Source organism: Leptinotarsa decemlineata, unplaced genomic scaffold, assembly GCF_025532065.1.
Source record: "Leptinotarsa decemlineata unplaced genomic scaffold, Ldec_3_MD MMD2_tig00001393_RagTag_RagTag, whole genome shotgun sequence".
Classification (NCBI taxonomy): domain Eukaryota; kingdom Metazoa; phylum Arthropoda; class Insecta; order Coleoptera; family Chrysomelidae; genus Leptinotarsa; species Leptinotarsa decemlineata.
Window position 1 is genome coordinate 10,594,675 of NW_027412562.1, and position 12,200 is coordinate 10,606,874.

At 33.7% G+C, this 12,200-nt stretch overlaps 1 protein-coding gene across 2 annotated transcripts in view; it reads left to right on the top strand.

Annotated features, from left to right (window-relative positions):
- Nucleotides 1-12,200, top strand: part of LOC111506959 (uncharacterized) — a 115,352-nt gene that overhangs the window by 59,199 nt on the left and 43,953 nt on the right. For both annotated transcript variants that reach the window (XM_074175979.1, XM_074175978.1), the window contains exon 2: nt 1,982-2,111. In XM_074175979.1, the coding sequence (XP_074032080.1) occupies nt 1,982-2,111 (130 nt within the window). The remainder of the gene's footprint in view (nt 1-1,981; nt 2,112-12,200) is intronic.

Consider the following 12,200-nt stretch of genomic DNA (forward strand, 5'->3'; position numbering starts at 1 on the left):
TGGTGTTGGGAAAAAACTTCAGTAATATTGGGTTGAATGTAAAGAAAACAATAAAAAAAGAGTATTTGAAATGTTATTTTATAATTTCTCTTTGACTTTACATTCATAAAAAAATCTCTTTTTGGAAGAGGGTATTGGTATACTTTATCAAAAAAGGGAATGGTGTATCATAAAATTTTTTGAAAAATATGTAGTTCACTTTGAATTATTCGCGTCTATATTATCTAATGTTTATATGGAGAATGGCAAATAGTTATATTTCAAATTTATTGAAATTTTTATAAAAAAATTAAAGAATGTATATAGATATATTAACTGCTTATATAGAATCAACTTTATATACTGTGTGTAAACATTACTAGTTTGAATTTTGATGACTTTCACAGCCTAGAAATTAAATATCAAGTACCAAGTTACTTGAAAAGTTACCAAAAAAGTAACATTCATAAATATTCCACTAGACTGGGTGGTGTTATTATATATGAAAAAGATTAAACTAAATTTCACAAAAAGGTAATTCATCACGACGCAAATAATAATAATTTCTTTAGAAATAAAAAAATAAATCAATGAAGAAATTCAAGAATATGTTAAAAACGGATTTTCTCAATTAAAAAAGTATATGTATCATTTTTTCATTTAATCGTTGAATTTACTTGACAGCTTTTCATTTTTTTGTTCCAAAGTTGTTAACATTTATTTATTCAGATTTGGGATACATATACATGAATAAACCCAAAACAGAATCTACTGATACATAAACATATGCCTAGTTTACAAAAACAAAGAAAAAAACCTTAAATTATAGAGATTCCTAAATTTCATTACAGGTATAGATTACATGTGATAAATTTGTTTTGTGTTAGTTTTATAGTGAGGTAAAGACATACAAGAAATGTCCATCTCCGGGCAGTATTTATTGAAACTATTGGTAGGAATAGGGGCGTTTTGACCAAAATTGGTATGCTTGAAGCTTACATTGAGAAATTGCCTATTTCTGGTGTTTCTGGATGGTACATGGATAAGTACTAAGTATAGTAGTTCTGGAGCATCATAGTAATTCCTAAGGATTTTAAACATAAAGATCAAGTCCGAGATAATTCTTCGTTTTTCTAATAGTAAAATGTTGAATGTTAATCTAGCTGAATGTAAATTATCGACGTTGTAAACACCATTTACCCTGAAGTGTAAAAAGCTAATGAATTTATTTTGGATTCTCTCAAGTCTAACCTCCAGATGACGCTGTCAAAACTCAGTCTACTATAATACATAAGCATACATAAGCTTGTTAAAAGTTATGCAAATCCTACTAATGCATCCTATCATCTTGTTACATTTGTTTATGGTTTATTCGCAATGTAAATTAAAATTCAATCTATTGTCGAAGATGACTCCTAAATCCTCAATATAGTTGACCTTATCCAGATTTTTTCCAAGTAAATTGTAGTCAATTATAAAATATTTAATTTTTAAGTTAAGGAATCAATCAACTATCACCATCGTTTTCACATCATCTGACAAAAGAACGTTAAATTTGATTTGATGCGAAAGGTACTGTATGTCCGTAAAATACAATACGATAATACGAATAATAAAAAAAAATCTTGTCAGTTGACAAGATACCTACCTAACTAGAAGTAACAGATGGGAAATTTTGGAAAAATTCTAATGTAAAAGTTCGTTTTTATATCATACTAAATTTAATATTTTTAAATTGGATAGTGAGCGATTCAGAAGGAATTAAACTTCACATTTTCTGGTACTATATTCATTTACAAACCTTGGGGTCAGGATCTTTTATTTAATTGTGCACTTATGTTGTGTTATATTTATACTAAAAGAACAGACAATACTATTAATGTAGAAACTCCATTGTATGTTTACGAAATATTTTTCTTCGTCTTCAATTGGAAACTGTATTTATCATACTTATAAATATGAATGCCTCAGTTATATGACTGAAAAACGTTTTCTTTTACAGAATTACCTAAGCAAACATTCAGATGCACAGAGCCAAGCGCTATTAGAAAGTGTTAATTCAAAATACTACTACTACACAAGGACGAAAGGACTATTCAGGACATGCTACCCGAAAGAGAAGCCTCCTACAGGTAATGAACTCATTTTCAGCAGAAATAAAAATCTGGATTGCATGCAAATTCATTCCAGTCTAACAGTAATTACGTAAGGCATTTCAATGCGTAGTAAATACCTACACTGCTGCAACATTCTTCGTCACTGGCAACGAAGGACACCCACTCGTGCAATTATCCTGATGAATTCATAGATAATTTTATCGCATCTTGTTTTTGAACGATGCTGTTTCAGAATAAATATTATTTGATGCTCAGAATTCTGCGAGAATGGTTAAAGAGTTCAATAAGAAAAAGAAACATAAAATTAATAACAACAAGCACACAATCAATAACAAAGAAGTGGAAAAAGATAATAATTGAATTTTGAGAACGTCCCTTTTCCAAAATCGGGTCTCCTGTTCTCAAATTTATAATGCAGACGCTAAACTGCCTCTTGTATTTATGTTCAATAATATTTATACAGGGTGTTTCCTAAATACGGTACAAAACTTCAGGGGGTGTTTCGTTAGGTCGTTTGAAGAAAAAACATTCTCATGAACATCAAAATTAAATCAAAATTCATTCAATTCAGATTAATATAAAATATAAACCATTACAACTTATTTTACAGAAATATAAATTACATCTGTGAAGGATCGTGGCTATCTAAGCCAAGCTTGTGTTACAGACATGAATCCAATACATTTACAAACTAAGATGAACCTACCAATTAGTTCTGGAAAGTCCTAGAAGGACGACCAAAATGATGAGTAGTCTTTTAGCATAACAAGATATATTAAAGTTTACTGATAGTAGTAACTGTAGTAGGATTGTTGATACATGAAATAAAACCTAATTCAGCCATTGTGCATAAGTATTTGTTAACTAATGCATCGGTACTGTTTGCTATATTGATATTTATATCTCCCATAAATACTATCAAGTCGGATCCTGTAAGAGATGATAGGATTCAATTTCTGATATGTACATTTCCATATTGGATGCAGGAGGGCGATAGGAGGCTGTTATCAAGAAAGATTTTTTTATCTAGTTCAAAACCTAATCCAAGTAGATTAATTTCACTCAACTGTTTTATTTTACTCGAGTAACTAATATCTTCCCTAATATATAGAATTAAACCATCATTTTGATTAAAACTGGATTCATTGTATATTATGTTGAAGCCAGCAATAGAGTACATTTGGATATCGTCAATTAACCAAGTTTCTGATAAGATTATAATGCCTATATCATTTTTATTAACTGAGTTCATATATGCAAAAAATTCGTCTAAATTTTTCTAATGCTTCTAATATTCATATGAAAAATTTAAAAAAACGCTCACCACAAAAACGTTCTGCTGCTAATTTCAGGTTGTCACAAACTACTGTTTCTATTTCTTCATAATCCTCAATATTCAGTATTTCTCCGAAGTAGGCGTGAAAATAGGAACATAAATTGTTCTTTGTCTTAAGTCGATATGACAATAGTTACTTAACAAAGCAATTGGATAATTAAAACATTGGAAACAAAATTGGACAATGATAATTGGTAACAAAAATTATATTTGACAGTGAAGCCAGGTTAATTGACAATAAGCAATAATTGTTGAATAAACAAAGAATTAGTATTCGGGAGGAAATATAAATAAATATTATATGGTTTAATCATATAAAATCGGCCAGGCTCGTAATCTTGGTATTTTTGCCTTCAATGCTAGCATAAATTTGTCCATTAAAAGACACCAATAGGTGGTTCCACTTATGTTTCACTTGCATTTACGCAGTTATTTTTATCAAGTACTTTTCTGGTTTTTCACATTTTGTCTTCAATCGAAGACCGCCTGTCCGGTACTGACGATGCCCAATAGGCTGAAACAGCTGTCTACCGGTGGCTCTTAAACTGAAATCAATATGGAAATGATCAAAAAGTACTTATCTATTTCTTATTTCTATTTCTTCTTACTTATCTATGTATCTATTATATATATATTACCATTTTATCAGCTTGATTTTTTACCTCTGTTTTGATGTCTCTTAGTTTTTGTTCTATCTTATCGGTTATCTTTTTCGTTATTTGGCTAATAAACTCTTTATCGAGTAATAATTCAGCGATGGAATCTTTGACAATTGAAGTAATCTCAAATCATCTAAAAGAACAATTCGTTCAGGCCAGCCTCAACACCCTACACAGTAGGTTAATGGACTGACACCTATCAGAAAACAACTACTCCCCTGGCTAATACCACGAAGGGCGTTGGATTATATCCGACAGGTGTCAGTGCAGGATTCTTCACTGAAGTTATTCCTGCATATGCTAGTTGGCGATACAACTGCCGCAATAGATTTTCAATTATTGGAACACACTTGCAGACCGGTTTCGGGCTGTTTGGCCACTCGTCAGTGCAAGGTAGTGTATATCATCAACATAAAGTCGATGATTTCCGATAATTGAAAATCGAATTCCGTCAGAGTATCATTCCTCGAACTAAGCTGAAGACTACAACAAACAACAGGTTTGTCGTCGCTCCATCTGCCTGTGAACGAGGTAACCAACTGCATATCCAAATTTGCCCAATTCCTCGTAAAAGGAAAGAAATCTTTCACGTATAGTCAGTGGGCATACTTGAAGACTGGCTATAAATCAAATCATCTAAAAGAACAATTCGTTCAGGCCAGCCTCAACACCCTACACAGTAGGTTAATGGACTGACACCTATCAGAAAACAACTACTCCCCTGGCTAATACCACGAAGGGCGTTGGATTATATCCGACAGGTGTCAGTGCAGGATTCTTCACTGAAGTTATTCCTGCATATGCTGCATATGCTGCATATGCAGGAATAACTTCAGTGAAGAATCCTGCACTGACACCTGTCGGATATAATCCAACGCCCTTCGTGGTATTAGCCAGGGGAGTAGTTGTTTTCTGATAGGTGTCAGTCCATTAACCTACTGTGTAGGGTGTTGAGGCTGGCCTGAACGAATTGTTCTTTTAGATGATTTGATTTATAGCCAGTCTTCAAGTATGCCCACTGACTATACGTGAAAGATTTCTTTCCTTTTACGAGGAATTGGGCAAATTTGGATATGCAGTTGGTTACCTCGTTCACAGGCAGATGGAGCGACGACAAACCTGTTGTTTGTTGTAGTCTTCAGCTTAGTTCGAGGAATGATACTCTGACGGAATTCGATTTTCAATTATCGGAAATCATCGACTTTATGTTGATGATATACACTACCTTGCACTGACGAGTGGCCAAACAGCCCGAAACCGGTCTGCAAGTGTGTTCCAATAATTGAAAATCTATTGCGGCAGTTGTATCGCCAACAGCATATGCAGGAATAACTTCAGTGAAGAATCCTGCACTGACACCTGTCGGATATAATCCAACGCCCTTCGTGGTATTAGCCAGGGGAGTAGTTGTTTTCTGATAGGTGTCAGTCCATTAACCTACTGTGTAGGGTGTTGAGGCTGGCCTGAACGAATTGTTCTTTTAGATGATTTGATTTATAGCCAGTCTTCAAGTATGCCCACTGACTATACGTGAAAGATTTCTTTCCTTTTACGAGGAATTGGGCAAATTTGGATATGCAGTTGGTTACCTCGTTCACAGGCAGATGGAGCGACGACAAACCTGTTGTTTGTTGTAGTCTTCAGCTTAGTTCGAGGAATGATACTCTGACGGAATTCGATTTTCAATTATCGGAAATCATCGACTTTATGTTGATGATATACACTACCTTGCACTGACGAGTGGCCAAACAGCCCGAAACCGGTCTGCAAGTGTGTTCCAATAATTGAAAATCTATTGCGGCAGTTGTATCGCCAACAGCATATGCAGGAATAACTTCAGTGAAGAATCCTGCACTGACACCTGTCGGATATAATCCAACGCCCTTCGTGGTATTAGCCAGGGGAGTAGTTGTTTTCTGATAGGTGTCAGTCCATTAACCTACTGTGTAGGGTGTTGAGGCTGGCCTGAACGAATTGTTCTTTTAGATGATTTGATTTATAGCCAGTCTTCAAGTATGCCCACTGACTATACGTGGAAGTAATCTCAGTTTTACTTCTAGACATTATCTACCTGATGAGATTGTCAAAAACCACAAATCGACAGGTTTCACCAACCGGCACAATAATTTGACTAAGTTGCTTTGCTCTTCACCGAGATGCTGAACAGAACAATTTATACACGTCTATACTGCTCGGACCATCTGAACCATCTGTCCGGAGTTGCTTCGTTTTTGAGATACAGTGCATTGCAGTTAAAACAAAAACAGTATTTATAAAATATCTTAAATATTCTCACACCGATTTGGTTGAAATTTGCTACAGATATTTGAAGTAAGTAATAAGGCGCTTATTTAGCCTTAAGTAAATTGAAAATATTGAGTTCAAGTCTCACTTGGCACCACAACCAACAATATTGGGAAAAAAAGTACGCCACTGACTTGCACTATTTTATTTTTTTAGATTAATCAACTGAAAATACAGCTTTTTCGTCACTTATGTTTTCCTTCATATCTAGCTTCGTTTTCTAGAAACAAAATTGAAGCCACTTTGCATATCATGAACACCTGCTTTTGAGACCAGCTGACAGTGATAGTGTTGTCATATCAGTGAAAGTCGGAGTTGTCAATTAGCAGTGATTCCATCATGAATAATATTACTAAAGCTGAAATGGCTGACATGCACTTTATTTATGGATATGTGGAAGAAGCACGGATAATTTACCAGGACAGATATATTAACAGAGTAATTTCATGCGCTAAAACATTTAAAACGCTACATGCAGCCCATTTTAGTGTTCTTGCTCTCCAGCATCTCGATATCACCTACCCTAATCACTGGATTAGACGTGCAGGACCTCAAAATTGGCTAGCTCGTAGTCCTGATATGAATCCTCTACATTTCTATTTACGGGTTCATCTTATTTTTGAGGACAAAACACAAGCACTACAGGAAAATCCTTAAGGCGCTATAAGAGCGGTGTCTGTGCGAAATAAGCGATTCACATTGGATCTGAATCGCTGGAGATTAAATCCATTTGGAAAAATGTTGTCAGGAAATTTAATCCACATAAAAACAGTTCTCCAAATGAAAGAGTTCTTGAACAGGGAAGTTCTTAAAGGCTCTTGTTTATAAAACTTTTGTACTAGATGTAGTCTAGTTCACAAGTGTGCAGATAACTTGAGAAATCGAATAATTGACAATTGCAATGTCATGAATGTGTCAGACAATCAGTGACCAATCGATTGCAGTCGTGTATTTTATCAGAAGGTGGACGTTTCGTTCATTTACTTCAAGGTCGAAATTGTTTATTATTTACTTTTGATTTTTATTTTATTTTATCCATGGATAGTTTTTAGAAGTGATTTTTTTTTCTCGAAAATGGAGCTTGATATGAAGAAAACACAAGCGACGAAAAAGTTGTATTTCTAGTTGATTAATTTTTAAAAATAAACAACTACAACAAGCCAGTGGCGTACTTTTTTTTCAAGATTGTTGGCTGTGGTGCCAACTGAAACGCCACTGGACCTAATAATTTCAATCTAGTTCGGGCTAAATAAGCGCCGTATTACTCCAAATGATAGTAGCAAATTTCAACCAAATTGGTGTAAGGATATTTATTATATTTTATAAATGCCGCGGAGCAATTCCGTACATATATTCATATGTACTTTTTTTTTAAATACCTAACGACTCACCCTATGAAGTTTTGTACCGCAGTTAGTCAACACCCTGTATGTTACTACACAGGCCGTTTTTTTACAAGTGGTAACATTGCTGTATTCTAAACTGTAACAGATACGTTGACGATTAAATGAGAAAAAAGGTAACTGTCATCGGGAACAATACAATGGTCGATGAAAATTAACGGGGACCCTCGCCCTTCTCGAATTATACGGGAAAAACAAAAAATGCTGTTTTTCGTTTTATTCGAATGGAATTGTTATTTCGGAGAATACAAAAAAATGGGAAAAGAAAATTTTATTGTATTCGAAGTGTACTATGACGATGTGATAATAAATATTCGATGAAACGTTTCGTGTCAACATGACTACCATCAACTTTTTTTTTTAATACGTACCTGTCTTTTTCATTACAAATATTGATGAAGCGATACATTTAAAATCCAAGGGTATATCACATTTGATATTTTTATAGCGTTTCATTTTAAATAAATACCATCATCAGTGACAACAATTTTAAATTACGGTCCTGTCGTTACTCCTTCTGTAAATTGTTTCGATTTCTTCAAAATATAATTTAGACAACCCGATAAATTCGACAGGTACGTACCCTAATATGTATCGTTTATTTAGCACAAGCTAATGCAGTTACAATATTAGTCTTAATCTAATTAAAAAAATTTAAATGTCACAATTAAAATTTAAAATTTAAAATCATGTACATTGAAAAATATAAATAAAAACAGCACAATAAATAAAATAAAAAGAAGAAAAAAAAACTGTATTAGCAGGTTCCTATACTAAACACTTTGTAGGTCTAAAAGGTGCACTTTTAATTTTCTTTTAAATATATTGAGAGAGGTAGCATTCTTAATATCCTCCGGTAGTTCGTTGAATGCTTGAACTCCTTTAATGAAAACTGTATTATTTGAATTGACATTACTAGTCTGACGTATATGAAAGTTATTGCGATTACTTGTATTGTATTCATGATATTCAAAGTTATACTTTAATTTGTCACGTAGATATACAGGAACATCACCAGTTTTAATTTTAAAAATAAATATTAATGCTAAATAACGAAAGTAATTTTTTACTGATAACCATTTTAATGTATTCAACATTAATGTTATATGTGTTCTTCTATCACAAGATAATATTACTCTCATTCCTCTATTTTGAAGTTTCTGAAGTCTTCCAATTTCATTTTGGTTAAGTAAGTACAAGATGGTTCCACAATAAGTAAAATGAGGTAAAATCAAGCTATTATACAAAAGTAAAAGCGACCATTGGTTTAAGTGCTTAGATTGCCTACTTATTGCCTTAGATTGCCTACTAATACAATGAAAATTGTACTTTTTCGTTTCGGAAATTTTTGTTTTGCCGTAATCCTTCTTTCAAGGCTAATTTCTCTCCAATCATTTATAATTCGTAATATTTTTATAATTCTCAATCGTGGAAGTAACGAAAATATCAGTTTTTGATCAAAATTCGATTGTAGTATAAGTTGGTATAATCAAATAAGCATCTCAATTCAACGCGTGGGCTTTGCCTGGTTTCTATGGCAGGAAAAATGAATGCGTTGTTGATATCTGTTGGGAACTGTCAGACGTTTATGAACATATCAAAGATGTATTCAAATGATGAAAGGACTGATTTGCTATTATTTATGCAAAATCAAATAGAAATCCTCTTTTGGCAAGGAAAATGTATGTTGAGCTATACCCGAATCGTCGTATTCCGAAAATCCAAATGTTTGAGACGATGATTAGAAAGAAATTTGAGGGACTATGTTGCATTTGATAGAAAGAAAACAAGAAAATGTGTAGTTATTGGAAGTGTGAGGAATTAAATAAATGTCATGGGTAAGCAAATATTACCACATAAAAATGTACACAGTGAAACCTTCTTTTTTTTAAATTTAGGATTGGCCAGTTACAAAAATTATGCTAATCAAGATTATTCTTTACGAGAAACCGCCCACGAAATAGAGATTTCTGTAAAATCCACCAGAACTGTTTTGAAAAAGAACAAATATAAATGCTACAGGATACGCAAAGTTAATCACCTCAATGAAAGGGATTACTGAAGCAGAGTACGATTTGCGAAGTGGTTAAGAGCTAAAAATATGAATGTTGGAAATCTTTGTAAAAAATAATATAGACGGACGAATCAAAATTCAACAACAATGGTTGGTTTAACAGAAATATCCATTATAGATGGAATAATTCAAATGAACATTTATATAGAGAAACAAATTTCCAAGAAAGGAAATTTTGGAAACGAACATCCTTGGCCGTTTTTTTTACGATGGCCATTTGAATAGTGAAATGTATCTTCATTTTCTATTCAATGAATTCGATGGCTACTTAGATGAACTGCCAGTGAATATCCGCCATGAAATACAATATTTTCAACAGAACGGCGCTCCTCACCATAATGCTGCAATAGTAAAGGAGTATTTAGATGCAATATTACCAAGAAAATGGAATGGAAACAGTGGACCAATTAACTGGCCAGCTCGATCCCCAGATGTTACTCCTTTAGATTTTTTGTCTGGGGATACATAAAGGATAAAGTTTTTTCAACACCACGTACAAATATCGACCATCTCAAACAAAAAATAAGAGATGCATGTATCAGTATTACACCTATTATGTTAGAATTGCCACAGAAATTGTCTGAACCGACAACTTATGTGCATTCAACAAAGAGGTCGTCAATTCGAGCATTTAATGTAGATTGCTATGTAGCTCTGATTTTCCGTATTGTTTTCATTTTTCCCAAAAGTTCATGATGTTTTTCTGTTTCATTGTTGTCACTGATGATGGTGGTTATTTTAAATGAAACGCTATAAAAATATCCAATGTGATATACCCTTGGATTATAAATTCATTGTTTTATCAATATCTGTAATAAAAAAGACAGGTCGGTATTTAAAAAAGAAAATTGATGATGGACATGGTGACACGAAACGTTTTATCGAATATTTATTATTACATCGTCATAGTACACTTCGAATACAATTTCCCTTTGCATTTTTTGATATTCTCCAAATTCCATTCGAAAAAAAACAAAAACTGCATTTTTGTTTTCCCCGTATAACTCGAGAAGGGCGAAAGTCCTCGTAAATTTTCTTCGATCATTGTATTGTTCTTGATGTGAGTTACCTTTTTTCCCATTTGATCGTCTTCATATCTGTTACAGTTTAGAATATAGCGATGTTACCACATGATAAAAGAAACGGCCTGTATAAGTCAGTAAACATATATTATAACGGAAGTGTTCTGTAGATAATTTTGAGTACCTATACCAGAAGAAAACACTAATAAATCCATACAAAAGAGACAGTTCTGAAACCAAAATAATCGTAACTCGTTAAATTATGGAGACAGAACTTTTCCATCTTAGCACGCTCGTGTTTCTTTTTTTAGCATCTGTTTCCGGTTAACCGAGAATTATAAGCATGCTCATCTCGAATAATTATTGCATCCACTGAGAGGAAACCGAAGAATAATGATGTAAATGATGAGGTCATGAAACCACATTTTACCTGTAATTAAGTATTTGCCTCACAGAATGCGAGCTTCTATCGTTTTTTTGCCGACTGATTTTATTTTCATACCGAGCATCGGAGAAGCTCGTTGCCGTTAGATTTCTCATCGTGGAATTCATTTGTCCTCTATAAATATGACCTCATTATGAATGGATACGCTTTCGTTCATACTTAAAAATATAGTCTTGGCAGCCAGTAAATCGCATATCTGATTATTTAAAAGGTAAGTTTGTTGATATTTTAATCCAGGTTTTGGAGATCAGGGAAGAAATATTACTTGAAAGTTGGCATAGAAATAATCCTGATGAAAATATATATATATATATATATATATATATATATATATATATATATATATATATATATATATATATATTATAAACGATTTGTGGGCACAACACTCCAAAAAAGGGACAAACCGCCGACACGTGTTTCTGGCTATTGGCCTCATCAGCACGGTGCAGCCAAGTGTAAAGATGGACAACACTTGTTTGCCGAAAGCAGGAAACAACACTATGCACGGAGTCAACAACAGAAGCCAACCGCACATTTGTGGTTTCAGTTAGGAGACCTAGAATTCCCAGGCTTCATCTAACGTGACCACGTAGGCAGCTTCAACTACCTGGAACCACAAATGTGCGGTTGGTTCCTGTTGTTGACTCCGTGCGCATGTGTTGTTTCCTGCTTTCGACAAACAAGTGCTGCCCATCTTTACACTTGGCTGTACCGCGCTGATGAGGCCAATAACCAGAAACACGTGTCCGCGGTTTGCCCCTTTTTTTGGAGTGTAACACTCCCTACACAGTAATACCAACCTCATGTTCATGAATACTAAGGCTCAAATCAAATCAAATCAGTTTATTTCCATGCCCC